Below are 22,554 nucleotides of genomic sequence, written 5' to 3'. Positions count from 1 at the left end.
GGCATTTATTTTACCACTGCCGCCGCTGCCTGTGTGTTCCACAATGTTTTCACTTTTCGACAAGATTCGACAAGACTCTGATAATGCGCTGTTTTAAGTACCAAGCCAGCCATGAATTGTTTGATGCATGGCGCATCGTGACAGCTGGTGATAACTGTAAGCACGGCATCTATTAGTTTGCCAAAAAAATAAATAGATTATCTGAATGCGCACTGCCATGTACGTAAGAAAATGCACCAATTGACTTCGTCGCGATTTATTCTTGTTGCTTTGGAGATGTTCACGCAAGCACCGTTCACGTATATGTGTGTAGTAAAAATTTCAGCTGGTGTCCAGCGCTAGTCCTGTGTGGATTCTTCGTATTCTCCCGTCTTTATCACGCTACTTAACCATGTTTCACAATTCGAACCAACTAGCGCACATTTATACGTTAACAGCCTATAGTTCGTTGACGTTCGCGTTCAGTTGTCTTGTTCAGCTATGTGGCAGGTAAACTTGATGGAGCATGAGTAGCTGAGCATCACAACAACCGTTCACTTTTAAATCAGAGAAGGCTGGGACATGCAAAATGGCACCGTCTTCCGGTCGAATTAACTTGTTGCAAATGAGGAATAAACGAAAGCCAAGACATAGATGCAAAGACGTTGTAGCAGCAAAGAAGTCTCACGAATATCAACAGGGGACGCCATATCGCTTTCACCTTCAAACATGCAACCATATGTAAGTGCTCAGCGAATCTGTTTTTTTTTTACTATTTCGAGCGGCGCCTGTTTTCTTTACCCGACCACAATGAGAACGCCAAATTTTGCACTATCACGCATTTAAAGCTTTGGCCTTAAAGGATGGAAATTTTGACTGCGTCCACATAACAAGCCAAATTATGAAATTGTTACATGCACTTTTGACGCCTTGGAACGTTGCATATCTTTATGAGCGTCCTGATTGTCCTTAATACACATACATACACACACACTCACACTCACGCACGCACGAACAGACACACAAAAATATTTATGTGGGAATATACTGAGAGAAAAATGCTCACAGCTATTTCCCGAGACACATCGTCACCTTCCACCTTGTCACTTACTTTCTCTAGTGCTCTTTTTGTCTCCCTTTGTACTTCTTTATATATACACATTACATTTGCTTTTAAAATTTGTGTGATTAGAAGTAAGAGTGGAAAGAGGGTCATTTCGGTTTTTGTATTAATGGGATAGAAGAAGTGAGGGAAGATATGGCCGGTTTTTAACGTATTCACCATTTCACAAATGCCTCGAAATCGCCCCATGTTACCGACAGGGAATGTATGAATGTGAAAGTGAATAGCGACAACTTTGGAGCCTTTAAAGGAGCACTGACACCAATTTTCGGCGTTAACATTATTGCACAGTTCGCTTCCTTCACTCAACAGAATACCCTGGCTGAAATATGAGCGGCGTGCGACGCGAAGAACATAGTTCAATTGGATCTCATTTATCGCGCCGACGGAGCAGAGCGCGGAGCGGCAATCGGCAAATGGACATCAGCGTGACATCGCCCCGTGAAGCCAAAAGAAGTGACGCGACAGCGCTCGTCAAAAACTCGTGACGTCACTTCACGCGCGCGGCCCCACGAGCGGCGAGCGGTGCAACACCCTCTCAAGCGGGCGCCGGTGATGTCCGCACAAAGCGGTGAGGTCAGGCCGGGATTCTGTCATGTGCGCCGTTCGGGATGAAAGCGCGGGAATTTGAAACAAACGATTTTCAGGCCGTATAATGTAATTAACTATCGCGCGCTGAAGTATTTGAAGTGCTGTTTCAGGTTCGCCAGACCATTAAGCATCGATAAAAGCAATAAAAGTGCAACATAAAATTTTCGTGTCAGTGCTCCTTTAAGCTCTAACATAGCTTTAATTCGTCGCACACCTATCACACTAGCAGTAATGCATTACATTTACTTATCTCCGGCTTTGATGCACACAATATGAATAGCAGAGTAGCGGATGCTTGCTGTCATTCATTACTACAGCCTGCCTTGTTGATTAACTGATTGTTTATTGACCTGGCATTCTAATGCAAACCGTAAATGACTACAGGAAAGAGGCGCCCTTGTACTACCAGACAAATTAATCGCATCACCAACCGGAAGTCGTCACTCACGTGAAGTGCCTCGTCCGTCTGCATGGCCTTGGCAAACGCTTGGATAATCTTCTGCTTACGCTCCTCGGGTGGCTTGTGAACCAGCATTCTTGCTTTTTGGGCTGGCAGAAACCTACGCGTTTGTTGCATAGCAAGTACACCCACTGTTAATATTTTTGGTCTTGAGAAAGCATCAGTTACTATACACATACATGTACCGTAACTGTATTTACCAATTATTATCTGTTAGTACGCAAAATAAATTTTCCGATAAACCTTCAAACTTTGAAATCAATTAACTTGTGGAGAATAGGAAGTCAAGTTTAAGTTCAGGTATGATGAGTATTTTACAGCTTTTCTGTTAATATCTCGGTGTCTGCACATAGCGTCCATCAGCAAGTTCACGCAGAACGTAAATGTTTCGATTCAAGAACGTAGTGCTTGGGTTGCCTTCTTGATTGATTGTAGGGTTTAACGCGCCGACGCAACGCAGGCGATGAGGCGCGCCGCAGTGGAGGGCTCCGGATTAATTTTGACCACCTGGGGATCTTTATCGTGCGCCGAAATCTCGTACACACGGATGTTTTTGCTTTTCGCCTCCATCAGAAAAGCGGCCGCCGCGGCCGGGAATCGAACCCGCGACCTCGTGCTCAGCAGCGCAACGCCTTAGCCACTGAGCCACCGCGGCGGGTTGGGTTGCCTTCTTGAAGGACCCACTGGCAAAGAGTGCCTGCCAGGAATTTGCCGGTGTCTTTCCTGCTAAGCACGGGCGCATCACCGGTCATCCCTTTATGAGAGCACGGGTAGAAAGATCAAAGATGGGGGGGGGGGGGGGGCAGCTAGGCTTCAGAGATGTTCGTTGTGCTGGTGGAAAATTTAAACATGTATTGCTCATGGCCAAATGCGCCCCGACCGCTACCCTCTATGGTTGAGCGGTTTGGGTTGGTGTTACTTAGACAGTAAGATGCCCACACCGCGAGAGGAATACGGGCAGACCCATGCTGGTACGCAAGAGTAAAAGGGCAGTCCTTCAACGTTCATTCAGCTAATGGGTTAAGAAGTATGCTCAACTGCAAATTATAAACCAGCGTGTTTTGTCAAATGCACTCCTTGCACTGCGCCCAGATTCGGGGGTCATCGAACATCCCAGTGTGGAAGGGCAGTCATTTTTTCCTAAGCTCGAAGTTGCTGCGCTGCTTGAACAGAATTCTTTCGTAAGCACTTAATTAGAAAAAAAGAAATTGTTTTGACTTTTTTTTAGCAAACGTGTGGATGTCATTTCCTTCAGATAATAATCAAATACATTCAATTTGTGGTACGCACACGAGGTGGTGTCTTCATTGCAGAAGTATTACAAAAGTTGACACCAATACACAAATTGAAGTACGAAGTGTTGCTCTTATATAATTTGCTAACAGCGACAATATAACTGAACTGCGACAGAAAACTAACTTTGGACGTTATTTTGCTTGCTCTGTAAGGAACTCGGGAGGGTTTCCTAACAGCGACCAGTAGCGTACTTACGATAGTATTTTCCGAGGAAACCTGTTGCAATCGATTGCACCATCCCACTCTCTCCAGGCCCTTTCATCGAAGCAAATATTGGTAGCAACCGCAACACTAACGGCTCGCTTGCCACAATCAAATATTTTTCCTTCCACACTCACCAAGCGCGGTGAGGCCTCGAAGCTTTTTTTCGTAGTTGTCACAGAGGACATACAAAATCACAAGACGATTACTATACTCCATAATGCGAAATTTGTGCGCAGCGTGTACTGCAGTCTTCTCGGTCACTGCGCATACCTCCTGCTTTTAAGGAAGTGACCGCGTGATTAGCGACCGCATGGCGGAGCGCGTTGCTCTGCCGTTATCTCGCAGCGCTTCGCTGCCGGCGAGCATGTCGTTGCCAATCGTGTTTGAACCTCCCGCACGAATGCCACGTGGTTCGGATAAGTCACAAACGGAGGAGGCGGCGACTAACGGCGAAAGTATGAGGGGGATGAGGGAAGACATACTGAGATGTGGCGATGCTCTAAAAGATAACGCCTAAGCTGCGCGTGGCGCCTTCTTCCTCACAATTTTTGCCAGGCGCCGCTCCTCCGTTTCTTTCTGCTGGGGTGGCTCGTTCGCTCGCTTGGATACGCGCATGCCACCACCACCGCGAAACCCCTGTACCGGGCGGCAAATGGGCTGCGCGCGAAGGAACAATGCGCTTTGAATATAGCGACTGCCTTCCACGTCCCAATGGCGTTCCGAAAGACGTGACGTAATGTTTGGCTGAACCCACCTAAAAATAAGATACAGGATGAGCAATATTCCGGCGTCTAAAGCAAAGCGTTTTCTAGTGACTAATTACGGGTATGTGCCCATCAGGGGGTAGTGACACTTTTGCAGGTTCGGCAATTCATTAACTAATACATATATTCTCGGTGCATGCCACAGCGAAAATCGTGGGCGGTAGCGACTATTGAAAGCCCCTGCGGCGGCATACATTCCTGCTTAAAAAGCGTTGTCCAATACATCAGGGGGGGTTACGTAACAAAGATTTTGTTCTAAGCAATGGGCACGGAAGCAATGATGACGAACAACTTATGCCATGAATGCGGCCCTTACCCAATGATTCCGGGGTACTGGCCATCTGGTTTCGTGTCATCCATGGTGTACACAACAGGGCAGTCTTCTACCAGAGTGAAAATCATGGAACCAGAGTAGCCTGCAAAATGATGGAAATAACGATTCAAATTTAAACTTTGCGCACTTTGATGGAATCAGTATATATATTGCCGCACAAAAAACATGATACTGACAGATCCACACGCCACCAAGGCCCCTATCCCTAATAATGACGATTATTATGCTGACTCGACATTGTCGTTCTTATGGCGGTATTCAAATAAATTTGTCCCGCCCTTCGTCTACATTTTTTTTCCGACTGGTCCGGCCGGCATGTAGCAATCTGAACGTTATGTTCTCTTCTAGTTGCACAACAATAAAAATCAGACGTACTGAATACGTGTTGTTTCAAAAACACATAATCATAGCATTAAAGGAATAAAAGCGCAGACCTCCGGATCATTGCCAGAACTGCGATGCAGTTTTCATACCCTCCTCAAGAAAGCCATTGGAGCAAACAAGTGAGCTACGTATTTGTAGGGCCTTCTTTTGTACTTTAGGCGCATGTTTGGTGCCTTATGCAATGTATATGATTTGAGAAGGATCAATGCTTCCGTTTTACACTCCAGCATTGGAGCTGTCATTCGAGATTCCAGCGATGGTGTGACCAAAAGTCGCCTCGCAGAATCTGACAGCTGCACCAGCCATGGTAGCATAGAAAGCGAAGAGAACGCTTTCCGATCTCCTCGTTACAGTGCTCATGCCTTGGCTTGCGGTGCAGCGCTAGGAGGTTGTCGGTCAAGAAACCCCCCTTGACGACGGTGCGCCTGTTTTATCCCGCTCTCCTCCGACGAGGGGCTCTCGTTGTAGCAATGACAAGTTGCTCACTTAACCTATCATTGAAATTGCGCCGCGTGTATGTTATCCCAACAAAATTGGGTCACAGAAGGGAGGCGCGAGAAAGAAAAGACGTACTGGGAGTGCCCACGTGATTTACATACTAAAAATCATCAAGAAGTCTGCAGAAAAAAAGCTATAATTTTAGGCCAGTTTTTTATAGCCGGAAATTCTCATCGTGGATACCCTTCGTGCGATGCATAGGGAAGAGTTGACATCTTCCGTTTTCAACAATTTCTCCGACGTAGAGAGCATGCTCTTTGAGACGCCTTGTTGCTTAGTGTGGATCACAATCCACATTGGTTAAGGGACCACGCTGGTCAAAATAAAAATTATAAAACGCGCTCCAGACAAAACAAAGCTTCAATTCTCCATTTTAGCTCGAACGCATCATGTGAAATTACACTAAATATTCGATGCAGCCAGGTCATAGCCAGTTGTGCCACACATGCACACGAAATAAAAAGCTCCGCAAACTTTTCCCCATGTGCCGTATAGTCGGAGCATTCAAAAAAAAATCAAGGACGATATCGGTCCAGGCGCAATGTGCAAATAAATGAGGCACTGCCCATCGGGAAAGACAATCCCCGAAACCACACACATTTGCCCCTGACCGGGTGAAAACTGAACGTGCTAGCAGCGGTGTGAACTGTCCTTTAAGAGCGGGTCGTCGAAGGCCCTTTAACACAAATGAGACATGCCAACATGGCTGTGAGAAGCAGGCCAAAGGTTGAAAAGAACCTATGAATCGGGGTTGAGCCAGAAACACCACATAATCGCTCGTGTTGAATGCGGAAGTCTGTAGTGATCCTAAACAGTATGTAAATCAGTTTGTACAGAAGAACCAACACAAGGACTCCTCGCAACATCCCCCCAGATAATGTGCTAACTACGTGAGAACGCATCCTCGTCCATTCTGTCAAGTTTGCGCTGTCTGTACTTAGCGTAACATTTGTTTACTGCATAACATACTTCGTTGCGTGTAGTATTGCTTAGACTTCCTCGTTCTTTTTGTTCCTTAACTCAGGCTGACGTAGAGGTTCTTATTCATCGGATATTGCATCGGTTGAAATCCCACTTGTTTCCTTTTTTGTGCAATGCTCAGATGAAGACGGGTTTGTTCTGAATTGGGGCATTGATTCATTCTGTTCTACGCTAGAAACAAACGCTCGACTACAAAAGAAAGCCTACTTTGTTACTGTTTTTTGGTTGTTCTCTCATGGACAAACTCGGAACTGTGCCCGTGAGCTTACGACATTTTTATTCATTCTGATAACTTACTCATCGTGCGTGTTAACATTTCCAAGTTCAGAAGAAAGCAGAAAGGGTGCATACATTGGTGAACACATATAATAGACATTTTTGTTGAACGTATATCTTAAATTAATTTCCTAGCTTCTTGGCAAAAAAAGCGGATGAATTACAAATGTCTCAGTTTCAAGTACAAATATGCGGCGTGTTTAATTTTTGTAATAAATATGAATGCATTCATTCCATTAAAGTAAATTTTATTGTAGTGGCTTGTTACGGTAATTTTACATCGGCAATAATTTCCCGAGGGGATACCCATATATTGTCGTTTAAAGCAGCGGCGACTCGATGATCCTACATACCTATTTTCCTCCAGAAAGGCTCCCTATAATAGACGAGGCACTTCCAGACTGAGCCCATGGGCATCCGCTGAAGAAGCTGGTTGCGCAGTGGAGGAAGCGGTGGCGAGTAGTGAACTCGCATTTGCATAGGAGGTGCCATGGCCATTATCACGTGGCTTCCCTGGAGAGGAAACGAGGCGGCAATACGCGTGAACATCAGTGTGAGTTGTGAAAGCCCTGTACGGCTTCAGCACTGTACCACGAGAAAAATGTAGTGAGAATCTGGCAGTAGATCTAAGAGCCCTCGTGTCCCCGCTTCATCTCACAATTGCCGTAAGCTTGCTTGGGCAAGTAGTCTGATCCAGAGCGTGGCTAATACCGCTCTAGCCGCTACGGGCAAACTGGGGGAACATTCGATGGTCACAGGCGTATGCAGAGAGGAGGGGCGGGGGGTGGGAAGAGGCGGCCCGAAATTTTTAGGACGGGTGATTTTCAAGGCTGGATCAACCACAAACCATTTTGTTGTTTCCGGGTGTGTTTGTTTGTGCTGTTTGCTACTATCGACTAAATTTGTTTGTTAGTAATATTTTGTCATCTTCGTTTGTTATTATTTGTTCCATTTTAACACGAAAGTGTTTTATGCCCGGGTACACAAAGATTTCACTGACGTCATATCCGTCACGTAAGTGACGTCGTCAGAAAAAGTTCAGTTGACGCGGCGGCGCCAGGATTCGAGCCCACGAGCTTCTCGCCACAACGGGAGGTACGTGGGGCTCTGCCTACTGCGCTATTTGAGATGGTGCTGCCGTCTAGAAGAGGCGAAATGAAGTAGAGCATCATGACGCTAATGAGCGTTGACAGTTGGCGCCTCGATGCCAGCACCTTCGTGTACGGGGGACGCACGAGAATTGAGGCACCCTCTTCTGTCGCGTTGTTCCCATGGCCGTTATATGTTTCAAGCTGCTGTTTCTGGGCATGCAATTTTTGGTTTTGTTGTCTCTGTTTAGCTGCTTTCTTGTCGGCGTCACTTCGTCTGGCAGGGTCAGGGTCGCGAACCATTCGCACATGAAGGAGGTTCCCTTAACCTTCAACTGCTCCTGTGAAGGCACCTGTCACTTTCGTGTTTTACCGATTCCTCCAAAAGAGGGATCAACCACAATTTTTTATGTGCTCCTCCCGCCCCCACCAAAGAAGCAAAATGCTGCGTACGGCACTGTCGATGGCTACTAAAATCGGAACAGCAGCACTGCAAAGACTAATGCCTTTGAAGTTCTTCAGGCACGGAGGGAACTGCAAAATCCATCATCCGCAATATTGCAGGGGACGAGGAACACGGAATTTCCCACGCCGTGCATTATTTTCTAGGTGGCCGGAACTCATGAGTTTCCAATGGCGGTGACACCCCTTCCAGCCCTTCTCGCCGCCCCTGGTGATCCTGCAAAGATGCTGCGGGACATGTGTGTTGCCCTCCCAGAAATCTTGCCACCGATAACGGCGAAACGCCCATCATATGGAGCGCATGTGATTGCGCGTTCGACAGAACAACTGCGCCTGTGTAACATTGAATGTCACGATAGCCAAAAAAAAATTCCCGCGCCTTCCCGCGAGGGGAAGACGAGTAAATGCAGAGCATTGGGGCCTCAGTACTGGTTGAAGGAAGTGTTGCTTCAATCGCTTCTTCCGTGATGCTGGAGTAGCAGACACGAGTAAACGTGGGAGCGAGCGTCAACCACGAAAGGAAGGAGCAACGCAGTGACTGAAGCACGAGCGACCGCTAGCGGCTTTATATTTGCAGCGCGCGCAGTAGAGGGAGAGTGGTACGGGGGGGGGGGGGGGGGGGGGGGGGAGAGCGCGCATGCGCAAGCAGCGCGCGCTCTTCTACGCCCCACCGCGCTGCCACTGGTCGGCGACTTTGGCTAGTTTCGGTTTCCGAAATTGTGGCGATCCTAGCGGCACGGTGCTGCGGCGTGGCCCTTCTCTTTCCCTCAGTGTTTCCTTCTTTCCACACCGTCAACCTTCCGCGCCTCCTCACGCATGCGCAACAGCTCACCGGCGCCAATGTTTTTTTTTTTCTTTCTCTCGGCGCGCACGGCGGGCCAGTTCGGTACGTGCGTGTGCGAGCCGGCGTGCGAAGGGTTGCGCGGGTTGCCTAAACGCTTCAACGGACGGAAAGTTTCGCTGCATTATAAAATACATTCGAATGTATTCTAAATATGGGGCAGCGGAGGAAGGAGTGTTACCACTCCTGCGCAGCTCTGTGGTGCAGCAACACAGGGCGGTACAGTTCGACCAAGTTTCTCGCCTTCTCCAAAGACGACAGGTAAGCAAATTAGCTTTGTACAAGTTATAGTGAATTCCTTAAAAGCCGACTGATTGCACTCTTCTGTTTTCAAAATAATTCGCGCATGTAACGTGAAGTTAATGAGACATGTCACTCGTCTTGGAGTGGAAACTAATGTGCAAATATATCCCAGCTGTGCAGGTACGCAAAGTTTTAGTAGAAGTAAACGCGTCTTTGGCACGCACACACTTGCTCGCAAGATGAATTTGTGGTGGCATTGCCGCATTTTGATGATTGCCTTAGTAACTGCTGGAACGTCGATTCAGTATACTTATCAAGGTATTTTTTGTTGTTTCGTGCAGCAGGTATGAGTCTAGGTTTGGGCCCCAAGTCGAGGATGGTTTGCGACTTCCTTGGACGTTTCCTCCGGTGACTCTCCTCAATCCATCCAATGTCATCACGACGCACCTGCTCACAAAGAAGGCAAGCTCAACTGTACGCGCTTCTTGCCTTTCATGGCGTACATACATACTACCACATCGATTGATGGCGTTGAGGTGCTGCGCCCTAAGCATTTTTTCCTCCCCCGTCTTGCTCCAAAACGTATATTTGCGGCGAAACTACTGCCAAGCGTTGCTTCAGAGCTCCGAAATATCTGACGTAACTCCGCGGTGTTCAATGCAAGTCGATTTTCACATGAAGCAGTGGAAGGCCAAACCGAAATACATGCGTTGTCTGCAGCCGCCATTGCAAGCGTTTCGCTCATTAAAAAATAAATAAAACCAAGTAGCATTGCCGGCTTTGCTGTTCAATCTAAACTGCGCGCCCGCGCCTTGTCATCTTATCGCGAATGGGTTTGGTGTTCCATAGTTCTGAAGTTAGAATGGTCATGCCGTATCGGACAGGATGAGATAAGAGGCGCTGCCCAGACGCGAGTTAGAGGGTAGCTTGTAACAACCTGGCCGATATCTGCGGCTTAAAATACAGGAAATCTTCTTTTTTTTCTGGGTGTCTTCTCCCCCCCCCCAGCCTTCCCTCCCACCCCCGGTAAGCAGACTGTTAATTCACGCGCCATTAAAAGAAAAGACGGGTGCGTTCGATTTGTGTTCTGTGTTCTACGACGTGCACATGTTCGGGCATTGTTTTTGTACGTAGATATAATCCAGCAAAGAGTGTCTACAGTGCGGTCATTGTGTTGCAACAGTTTTTTATGGTTGCATTTTGTTGATGTGAACATGATTTCTCGGAAGTGTATGCAGGTTAATGGGCGGGTCAACGCTTTCTTTCAGAGTTTGCGTTAACTCGCCCGAAAGGCAGGGCTTGAAGCATACGTGTGCGTGCTTTCTTTTAACATATAGATTCTCAATTATTGTGTCTCTGAACTGAAATGAATTTTTTTAATGTCTAAAGAACATTCCTGTCTCGAGGTGAGCCCAAGAAATAAGTATACATTGAGTGGAACTTTCAAGTTCTTTTCTTCTCCCGCCGAGGTGTGCGCGAAAAAAGAAATCGGTGTAGGGACTAGAACTTTCGAAGTTCTTCTTTCGTAATCAAGTATTGTGTACCTAAATGTGTATTCATGGCTGTAACTGTTGCGCAACTTTAGACGGAGACCGATACAAAAAGGTACTCGAAGACCTGTACCTGTCACCGTGTAAAGTTGCGCAAAAGTAACAGCCATGAATTCAGAATACCAACTAGCCCGCCTAACCGTGTTATTGTAAATGTGTATGTAGCACGTTTTTTCCTATTGTACAATATTGTGTGCCTAAATTTGCATATTTCATATTTTTGCTTAGTCCAATACTGTGTACATAAAATGTATGTGCAATATATTGGTGTAGTACATGTGTTTTCATGACTTCGAATCAAAGACGTCCTCATATGAATTTTGAATAAATGCATAGCAAAAATAATGTTTGTGTAACACTCCAATTAATTTCGCCACAAAGACAACAATTCGACACCAGAAAACGTACTATTACCTACATGTTTTCTTCGTTCAATTATTAAACACGTTACTGCACACATAACAAACGACGGGCGGCGGCCATTTCGAGTCATCGGCGCCGGTCGTCCCACTTTCGCGCCTGGTGCCATTGCCGAGCGCGAAAGTTGGACGAGCGTCGGTTTCAGGGGCCGGCGCGCGGCGGCACGGCCTGGCTGCCGCGGGATAAATGACGTCAGCAGCGTCCGCGACGTCAGCAAACGCCCTTTCCCCCCTCGCCACTCGTTGCCATGGCGATTAATGCAACGTTTCTCAGAGGCCACGTACTACTAGGGGAGGATTTGGCGCTGCTGGCGCGAATTACGTGGGGCCACGGTGTATGCGAGAGAGGCCGCCCCGTGGCGCTGCTATCACGCACCTGTTTCGCCGAGACACGGCCGGACTGGAGGAGCGGCAAGCACGCACTTTCATATGAAAGTGCGCGCCCGCCGCTCCTCCAGCCCGGCCGTGGCCGAGACCGCGACGGAGCGTTTCGGGGGTGACGAGCGAACGGGCTGACTGCGACGCATGCGCGCACCTGCTGCGGACGCGGAGCTGTGGACGCCGTCCGACGCAGGAAGAGGCGAGGCTAAGAAATGCTCTGCATTTAAAAATACCAAATGGTCACTTTGTATTACCAGCAGAGCTGTTTAGGCCGAGACAAATCTGCCCGTCGCACCGAAAAACCTCCAACCTTCAAGAAAGAAATTTGGTTAGGGAGGCCCCGGGAATCGAGCATGGCACCTTTACGCCGTGAAACAGGAACCTAACCACCGTGCCACCACAAAGTCCCGACGGTAACAGGGTTATAAGTGGCAGACCACTAAAACATGTGCAGCGAATTGAAAAAAAATGGTTTCGGCGCAGCTCAGCTAACCTTGGATATGCAAAGCAAAAGCTTGGCTAATACCTGGGCTACACGGGAGGTTAAGGATATTTCAGTCAAATGACCTTCCAAATTTCAAATGCCATTCGAGTTGGAAGGAGCTTCGCCGATCTACAGGGCAGTTCTCAAAGGCAGTTGAAAGTTTCCTCGTTCGCCCGCCATGTTTTGGTGTCACCACTGCTGCCCTGTTTCGTTATTGACAAAAAAATGTTTTAGATGTAAAATGAGCAAAAAAACAGTTATTAGCCATCAAATTGATAAGAATCTACAAGGACGCACAAAACATGCGCTGACGGTACTTTTTTGTCGTAGTGCCAGGGTTGAGATTAACAGTTTAGGTTGACATCGTAGAGCGAGTGATAGAAACACAAAGTGAAAATTTATGGAGACTGTGCACCTTAAACCGCATTTTTTACTCGTAAATAATTGCGTTTTTTTTGTAATTACGGCATCCAGAAACTACTTTCGAGAGCACAACCGTAATCGTTTCAAAGGCCTTTGAGAACATCAAAGGCCATTGATGGTGCTCCTTTGAATCAAATGGCATTTTAACCAGAGGCCTTTGAAAAGAGTCATGTAGCATCTCAAAGGTGTCACACGAGTCAAATGACATTCGAACCAAAGACCTTCGAAACGCTCGTGTAGCATATTAGTGTGGTTGAGCCTTGGCTTCGTTTGGTTAACCTTTGATGTAGCTGTATTGCTGACTACGACTCAAGGTCGTTTGGTCCGGTGCAACGCTCACAGAAGGAGGTCCAGTCTCGCTTTCATTCTCGGCGAACGCGGCGTTTCCGTTTCACAACAAACGCGGTCCAACATGAGTCGCATATCCTGAGACGACCCAACGGCGCGTGCGTGGAAGGCGGCAGTTTTGGTCGGCTGCCTGAGCGGCCGCCACCGCGAAGTCGCGAAACGACTTAAAACGGTGCCTTGTGCGCAGCGCCGACAGCGGGCCCGGCGAATCACTCGATGCGCTGCCAGGGGTGTGTCGCCGGGGGTGCGTCTCCGGTCAAAAGGTTAACTTGCGCACCCTCCGCGAGACCGCTCGACGAAAGTAGTAAAGCTTCGCTTTAAAAAGACGCTTTCCATGATTGGAGTCGAACCTGAGCCCCCCGTGTTATGAAGCCGGCGTCTGTCCGATTCTGCTAGCATGGCAGTCTGGGCGCGCAACATTTCCTTCGTGTTCGTAGCGGCGGCGTTGGCTTTGGACTTGGCCGCGGGTTCTATAGCGTGTGCTAACGCGGGCCACTTTGAGAGAGATGTGAAACTTTGCGGGCGAAACGATCCGGCGTTTGAGTCATGGAAACTTTCGGCAGCAAGTTGAGAAATAAATGCGAGGGGCAACAGCCGCGTCTCCGACGAAGGGAGAGGAGCCGCCAGATCTGGTGTTTCTTCAGCCTTGCTCCACTAGTGCAAGCTCCGCCATTTTGTTTTAAATGCAGAGCATTTCTTAGCCTCGCCTTTTCCTGCGTTGGACGGCGTCCACAGCTCCGCGTCCGCAGCAGGTGCGCCTCTCCTCCTTCCCTCCTCTCTCTCAATAGCAGCTGGCGCGCGCATGCGTCGTAGTCAGCCCGTTCGCTCCGTCGCGGTCTCGGAGAAACAGGTGCGTGATAGCAGCGCGATGGGGCGTGGAAGGGCGCGCGCTGCTTGCGCATGCGCGCTCTCCCCCCCGTACTGCTCTCCCTCTATGCGCGTGCTGCAAATATAAAGCGGCTAGCGGTCGCTCGTGCTTCAGTCACTGCGTTGCTCCTTCTTTCCTTGGTTGACGCTCGCTCCACCCTAACGCGACTTTACTCTCCTCTCTCTACCCCAAGCCAACACCAACGCAACTACGACCCAACTACCCACCCTAACGCGACTTTACGCGGCGTTAACGACCCCCAATGCTCTGCATTTACTCGTGTTCCCCTCGCGGGAAGGCGCGGGAATTTTTTTTGCTCTCCCCTTCGCTTTCCCTCGTTCCAACCATGGCGTGCGCTTCCTTCTCGGGCTGCCTCCGGGTTGGCGCCACCACTACGCATAAACTATCGAAAAGAATTTACAGGGTTACCAGTGCAAAAAACTGGACGCCCGCTTGCGTGCGCAATACCACAGATGAGCAGCCGAACCGGGCATCCCTGGTGTCCTCATTGGAAAGCGGATGACACGAAAGGCATATAGATGCGGCGGTAGTCGGAATTACACATTGCAACTTGCACGCACTATCACGAAAGCTTTTTACGGTGCCGAGCAGCGCTTTCGGTCTAGCTATGGTCACTCCATGAATGAAAAATGCATGTCTCAAAAATACATTTTTTTAAAACCTAAAACCGCTCGAGTTGGTCTACTCTGTCACTGAGAATGGCAAATTCGGCTGAAAAAAAAAACGATACTTCGCTAGAAATTGGGGAAAAAGTGTGTAGTGTACAGCGCTAAACGTTTTTCCTAACATACTTATAAGTACGACTTCATTGCTTGTTTTCGCTACACACGTCTGGCTCCAGTCTCAATACCTTCAACAACTCTGCCGCTAGCTGGTTTGGCAAACCGGCGTCTGATTTGTGCTCCGTAAGCTTTTATCCTAGCGCTCTCGAAACCGCATTACCCTCTGTCATATTCAGATTGCGATTCAGATTATGGGTTTTAACTTTGGCAATGATGCGCGCTGTAGTGGAGGCCTCCGGATTAATTTTATACCCCCCCCCCCCCTGGGAATGTTCAACGTGCGAAATCTCAACAAACAGGGTTTTCGCTTTTCGCCTCCATCAGAAAGTAGCCACCGCGATGGGGTTCTTACTTGCTTCTAGCGCTGAGCAGCACAACACCTTAGCCACCACCCTAACGCGGTCCTTGTCCCTATCACATTCAAGTTTTATCGCTAAATACGGTGCCCTCCGTGATACTTTCTCATAAATTTAGCGGAATCCAATAAAAGGTTCTAACTCGCTCTAGTTAAACTATGTAATGACTATGCACTCTCTTTCCCACTGAATAATTTTACACTGTGGCATGCTATATGGAGACAAACGGAAGTAAATATATAATAACGTGCGCTGCATATTTGTACGAGGAACACGGACAGTGAAAAAGACAAAACCATACGATGGTGCGCAATTGCATATTTGTACGGGGAACACGGACAGTGAAAAAGACAAAACCATACGATGGTGCGCAATTGCATATTTGTACGGGGAACACGGACAGTGAAAAAGACAAAACCATACGATGGTGCGCAATTGCATATTTGTACGGGGAACACGGACAGTGAAAAAGACAAAACCATACGATGGTGCGCAATTGCATATTTGTACGGGGAACACGGACAGTGAAAAAGACAAAACCATACGATGGTGCGCAATTGCATATTTGTACGAGGAACACGGACAGTGAAAAAGACAAAACCATACGATGGTGCGCAATTGCATATTTGTACGGGGAACACGGACAGTGAAAAAGACAAAACCATACGATGGTGGGCAATTGCATATTTTGACGAATTCAAGACTGTGCCAACTAGCCCCTAAACATGCCTTTAGAAAATGGAATTGGGGCTTTAACGTGCCGCGGCTGCAACGGGGCTATAATGCCACGGTGGTGCTGTAAAAAATAATCTGGGCCACCTGAGGATATTCAACAAACATGGAAGGGTTGACACAAGGTTGTTTTCCTGCTTTGACGCCATCAAAAAACGGCTGACGCCGCCAAGATCGAAATTGATTTCTCGGGATGAGCAGTCTCCGTGGCGGGTATCTTATTCATCATCATCATTATTATCATCCTGTCTATGCCCAATGCGGGGCAAAGGCCCCTCCCATAGATCTCCAATTGTCCCGGTCCTGTGCTAACTGCTATTTATTTATCACCGCAAACATCTTAATTTCCTCTGCCCATCTAACTTTCTGCCGCCAGCTCTCACGCTTGCCTTTTCTAGGCATCCGCTCTGTAAGCCTTAATGACCAACGCTTACGTTACATGCCCTGTTCACGCCCATTTCGTCTTCTTAATATACGTCCTTAACTTAACGCCTTTGTTCCCTGACCCATTCCACTCCCTTCTTGTCCCTCAACGTTGCACCTATCATCTTCCGCTGCATTGCTCGCTCAGTCGTCCTCAATTTCAGTTGAAGTGATTCACTGAAAATTGTTCAGTTTTGTCAAAATCATTTTGAGCGCCCGACTGACAGCCACGGCAATGAAAAGAGAGAACTTCCTCTACCTATGAGCCTCGACAGGGATAAGAGCGAACAATGGCTAAATATGAAATGTGCTCCCGTAGGACGATTATAGAGCTGCTCTTTTTCAACACAACCGAGCACAAGTTCCATTAACGGAAGCGAACTAACGAAGTGTAACAGTTAATGTCTAGCGTGCGCTACTCCGTCAGTTATGCATTGATTAAAGACACAACACACCTGATATTCTTTGCCATCCAGCGTCCTGACAACCACGCCGGAAGGTCCTTGGGTGATGCTCGTCACCGGAGAACTCAGCTTCACCCTGTCTGGGAGAAACCAAACAATATAGCGTGTTAGATATGAAAAATAATAAGGGACGTCTTTAAAACCATGCGCTCTTCTATCATTTCTTCGCTATTTTCCTGCGGGAATAATGTTTCAAACGGCCTTTAATTTGGGTTATTTGGCCTATCGGCCTTTGTTGTGTAGGGGCAGAATAGCAGATCAGTTGTATTACATGTATCTAAGGTCAAATGCTGTTTAAACGAGGCACAAAAGGCAATGCCCCAAACTTGTAATAGTTTTACCGACGTCGCTACGTACTGGGAAAAATAGGTAGCCGCACCCTTGGGCTACTTTGCAATCATAGTACTCCTTGTAGGTACCATCATTGCACTGCATTTTCTGGTGACACATAAGCATAATAAAGATTTAAGATTATTATCTTGTTTGTACCATCGTCTTTGCCTTATCCTTGGTCAGTTATGTTTTTCCAGTCGCAACCAAAATAAAAAGAAGAATCAGTAACCGATTTAATGGGCTAGCTTCATGGTACTTCATGCGACCTTTACTTCAAAGTTTGCCTTCAATGTGTGTCATTGAGCGCCAGTATAAGGCCTCTTTATTATTTCCTTAATATTTTGATATTATGGTCGTTCTGATAAAACCTTCTTCTTGCAAAGTGGAAGTCAAGTTTCAATGTACTCTGATTTTCTGTGCCTGCACTTTTCATGAACTCCGGTTTCCGCTGTGCTTCAGGAACTCCGCTTCAACGTGGTCCATATGACATTTATAGGGTATTAGTGCCCGCTTCTCTTCGTCCGAAATATAATTTCTCATTAATCTTCTTAAGTAGCTAGCCATATCCTGAGAGATTCTAGCTGAACATAATGACTTAAGCTTTTATCAGGTTCAACAGAAAAAGTTGGCGAATATTTTTGCGTTATAATTAGCATACATGCTGCGAAGGATTTGCTAAGCTGTTTTGTCTTCCAAAAACATATTACGAAACCTCAGGTATTTCTATATAACACGAAATGGAAAGTTTTGTTACCGTTAAAGTTGGACACAATTTGTTTAAAAGCACCTACTGCGGGCCCAATTTTGTAAATAACACATTTTAGTGAGGCACGTTTCATTAGGCTGATATACAATGCAATGGGCCTTAAATACTGAGCTAATAAAATTTCATTCACCTACCTCCCAAGGACTCTGCCATCTTCAGACTAATCTGCATCATGCCGCCCTTCATTTTTCTCTCCTGAAAAAAAATTAGGGAAGTGCAAAAACAAGGCAAATGGTCGTACACGTCGCCGATGTTTCTGTGGTAACCTTAATGCCTGAATTCTCCAACAAACCTTGACGAGGATGCTCAGAGGGCATACGGTCTAAATGTGAGGAGTGAGTCGCCCCTGTTGCAACGATGTTCACGTAGCCGCCATCTTTAAGGTAGATGGTTAACTAAAATCAGTATTATATATGCTGTAATGTGTCCACTTAGGGGCTGCATTTGAGTACTTAGTCGGAAGCAGGTATCTTTAGTTATTGTAGAAAACACAGTCGACATAATTTTTGCGTTAAAACAACGAACACATCAGAGGTAACATGAAAAGCGCTCGATGAATTGCCTTGCACCAATCATATGTCTGCTATATTGAGTGCCAGAAGTGTATATCGGAGCATTCATGAATTAGCCCCGTACCAGGTGCCTGAATAACGGTTTTATATCTCTGAGCTTTACAAAGTCTGAGACACCAATGTAGGCTACCATACAAGCCTTATTTAAAGGAATAGACATGCGAAAGTTAGTCTACTATTGAATTGCTTGACGGGGCTTTACGTTTATTACCACTGCGGCTACAGGGCGAATGGACCACTTCCCAGCCGAGCAGGAGCGAATCATTAGGAGCGCACCTCTGAAAAATGGGCACCTCCTGCAAACATATTTTCTACTCACATATCTTATCACAGGTCATAAAGCGGTACTGACGGCACCCCACCATCCGCATAATGGGGAATACAGTTATTAGCAGCAATATTTTATATTTTATATTTTGTTTCTGAATACATAGTTATGTATTGTTCAATAGTTCTGTTAGTTTTATAGTTTGGCTTTGTATATGTAGTTCTTTATGGTTCAATAGTTCTGTATACCTTTTTATTTTTTTTTTAACGTCGCTCGTAATATTTTGTGTATCGTCATCGGAGGTCCCGCGTACGGCTTCGGTCTTGGGACCTCCGTCTGTATTACAACCCATATGTAAATATGTATACATCCCTGAATAAAAATTGAAATTGAAATTGAAAAATATTGACGTAACTTCCGGCTCAAACCTGACAAGATGCGAACAATGAATTATGGTACCCGGTCCATTCAGGTAGTTGCAGTGTTCGAACTGCTCATATCCCAATATCTTCTGTAATAACGCATTTAGCTGCCAATATAATAATATGTATCCTAACATTTCTGCATTCTGCATTAAAAAAGCGAACAAACACTCCGAGTTTATCCAATGTTTTTTATAGACCCATAGCTCAATTAGCGGCCAGTCCAGAGCAACAAATGTTTTATAACTGCACCGCCTTGTACTACTATAAGCAATATAAAAGGGAACACAGGAACGCGTAGAAAACACCCTACGACCCAGCTATACCAGAGTCCTATACTCTGGTGATACGCAACGGCCGCCGTCGGAAATAAAATGGAAAGGGGGACGCTGTTCTAACAACTGTCCCCATTCCCGCCGTGCGTCTTATCGGCTGTCCGGAGATGCCATTTTATCGCCGAAATGACGTAGGACGTAGGCTGCTGCTATGTAGAAATGCCAGCGCGGTGGGAGTGCCAACCGTTAGTGGAAGAGCGCCCTCCTTTCTCCCTTTGGTTTTCACAGCGCCATGCGCGTATCGCTCCGATTCTGTTTCGAGGCTGTTTGCCACGCGTTCCTGTGTTCCCTTTCATATTGCTCATAGTAGTACGTAGCAGACATCCTTGCAAATATTCAGACATTTTCTGGTGTTTAGCACTTCCTTCTGGTGTCACTAGAAATATTTTATTTTTAGTGAACTTTCAGCGAAGATTACAAGTTAATTTAGAGATTTAAAACAGGACGAGCGCATTTGAACATGTTGATAAAAGAAGATATTTTATCTGGGATGTAACGTATAAATAGGTCAGCAAAAAATGTAACAGAGGGGCGAGAGGAATGCCAAAAAAACAGCTAAGTATGGTAAATCTCGAACTATAAAGAAAAAATAACCAATATTCTGCTGAAGACCGTAAGCTTAACTTTATGACATTGTATGATAACGTTCTAAATCCCAATATCTTCACAAGACGTTACTATCAAACGTACACAGCGAAGTCAAATAAATTTCCGATAACGGTGGAAGCGCTACTAGGAACACTGCTGATGAGGTTAATTGCGCGTTTGTATATATCTACTACTGATGAAATTTGAGTATTTTCACAGCAAGTTTCCGCCAAACGTTTATGATAATTTTTTTGATAAACTAGATTGCGCATGCTCCTTCAAGAATGTCTGAACTAAATTATTTTGATCGATTTTATTGCTTGTCATGGTAATTTCCTGCAGCAGCGGACAAGCGTGCGAAATGCATGCCGACCTGTCCGCCGTTCTTGATCGAGATGATCCTCTTCACGCCGCCGCACTGCTTTACGTACCACAGCAACCACAGGAGGGAGCCCTCGTACGACTCGGACGTCACATTAATGGCGATAAAAAACTGCGCCATTGCTCGGGCCACGCTGAGCACAAAGAAAAAGTAGCGGCATACATAAAAATCGGCGTTACGCAATTCTTTGTGAACAGCAAAAAAGATCATACAACCAACCGTGTCACACAATACACGCGTCATCGTTGACCCTGACCTTTAAAGCCACACATTATCGTCAGGCATTGAATGGAAGGAGACTGAAAAAAAACACTAAGGGTGAAAGTTCCATACGGCAGCCGCTATCTTAAAGTGGAAGTGATTGAGGAATGCGAATTTTCTGCCAATTTGAGCTACAATTCTCCATCACCACAGGATGTGTTTGGCCAGTGTAAACTAAATTATTTTTGTAATTGCCTGGAACTGGACGTTCGAGTTCTTTTGGAGACTTTAATCCTTTTGTGGAGTAGCGCCATAAGCAGAGGTTTTGCCTGTTCATTGACATGAAAATCCTTAAGCTTAATGCCTAGTTATCAACGATATCTTTCCACCCAAGTCGGTGTTTCCCTTGTAGCTGTCAGTAACTTTCTTAAAGAAATACAAGCTTGGTTAACTCAGAAGACATTTTCCCGACAACACTGAGATTAACGCACACTCACTTTTCAACACATAATCTGGATAGTAAGCTGATTAGGCTGTGTCTCCCCACAAGACGACTTCTTCCCCAGCCCAAACGATGCAATTGATTGTGGGGTTTAACGCGCCGACGCTACACAGGCGATGAGTAGCGCCATCGTGGAGGTCTCCGGATTAATTTTGACCACCTGGGGATTTTTAACGTGTGCCGAAGTCTCGAACACACGGGCGTTTATGCTTTTCGCCTCCATCAGAAAAGCGGCCGCCGCGGCTGGGAATCGAACCCGCATCCTCCTGCTCTGCAGCACAACGCCTTAGCCACCGAACGATGTATTTTGGATTTGATTGTGCGACTGGTGTTAGCCGTACAAAGCCACCGTCAAAAAACATGACTGCCGATTGTATATCCACGCAAAAAATTTCACAGCCTTGGCCCTGTTCTCACTATTTCGGTAATGACGGAACTTTTCAAATTAAGTTGCACAACATTTACGTTTTGCAATACTTAATATCTTTTGCAAAGAAGTGCCTCTCCGAAAATTATTTCAGTGAGTTATCCAAGGCGTTTTACATATAAAACTCGGCTGTGTTTTTTCCTTCTTTAGAGTAAATGAGAAATTAATAATGCGGATTTGGTTTCTTCGACGTGTGAAGTATTTTTACCAAAATACTTTTTCGCGTGTTTCAGTGCTGATGTACGTAATGCTTCAGCATGATTCTGGTTTCGCATGAAGTCTGGGCATCGGAGTTTTCTTATCTGGTGTCATGCCATATAACTGCCCGTCTTACGACTGAGTAAAAATAAATAACTTTCACCACCTACTTTTACGCATGTTGCAATCATGAACCTTCAACGTTTTCAGTTTGGCTAAGAGATCGTGGTACCGTTGCATGAATTTTAATGAAGCAGCAGTTCAGTTTTCGCAGGAGCCATAGCCCCGTGAAAGTGTTTTGTGTATGGACTGAGTGGACCCCGCCTCAGACCAGGACACGGCCACTCCATCTGTTTTACGTTGTGTTTTAGTGGCCATTACAACGCTCCAATCCCTGAGCAGGCAGATGCCAACGAGGCTCCACTGTGTTTACAATGCGATAAGACATAATTTTTTTCTAACTTCTCTTAAAAAATAGTCATTGGGTTGCACGAGCAGTTAGTTACCTTGTCCAGCACGTGCGGTCAATGAAGTCTTGGAATGTCATCCGGTCCCATTCTTCCGCATGTGGTGCATCCCAAGGAGCATCGACAGGTATCTTGACAAAATGAATATCAAATGGAGTATTAAACAAACAGTGGCACTGCTAAAACGTCTTTAAAATGCATGACCAGTCTACGTTTTGTTGTGTTTACAAAGACTAGCGGCGCGTATGAAAAATGTTGTATGGGAGAAGTTTATGGGTCTTACTGCATGGCGCAGTCCATTCGTCGATTTCACTGCCA

At 46.3% G+C, this 22,554-nt stretch overlaps 1 protein-coding gene across 1 annotated transcript in view; it reads right to left on the bottom strand.

The window, feature by feature from the left end:
* LOC144179431 (amine oxidase [flavin-containing]-like) overlaps positions 1–22,554 on the bottom strand; it is a 121,642-nt gene that overhangs the window by 13,886 nt on the left and 85,202 nt on the right. Inside the window, exons 5-11 of the mRNA XM_077707783.1 lie at positions 22,276–22,367; positions 20,433–20,574; positions 18,009–18,069; positions 16,767–16,855; positions 7,244–7,403; positions 4,734–4,833; positions 2,142–2,253 (exon numbers count right to left, since the gene is read on the bottom strand). Of these exons, the coding sequence (XP_077563909.1) occupies positions 2,142–2,253; positions 4,734–4,833; positions 7,244–7,403; positions 16,767–16,855; positions 18,009–18,069; positions 20,433–20,574; positions 22,276–22,367 (756 nt within the window). The remainder of the gene's footprint in view (positions 1–2,141; positions 2,254–4,733; positions 4,834–7,243; positions 7,404–16,766; positions 16,856–18,008; positions 18,070–20,432; positions 20,575–22,275; positions 22,368–22,554) is intronic.

The sequence above is a fragment of the Haemaphysalis longicornis genome, unplaced genomic scaffold (genome assembly GCF_048455015.1).
Source record: "Haemaphysalis longicornis isolate Haplotype H1 unplaced genomic scaffold, Haemaphysalis longicornis Haplotype H1 scaffold_4, whole genome shotgun sequence".
NCBI lineage: Eukaryota > Metazoa > Arthropoda > Arachnida > Ixodida > Ixodidae > Haemaphysalis > Haemaphysalis longicornis.
This window is presented reverse-complemented; position numbering and strand designations above follow the sequence as displayed.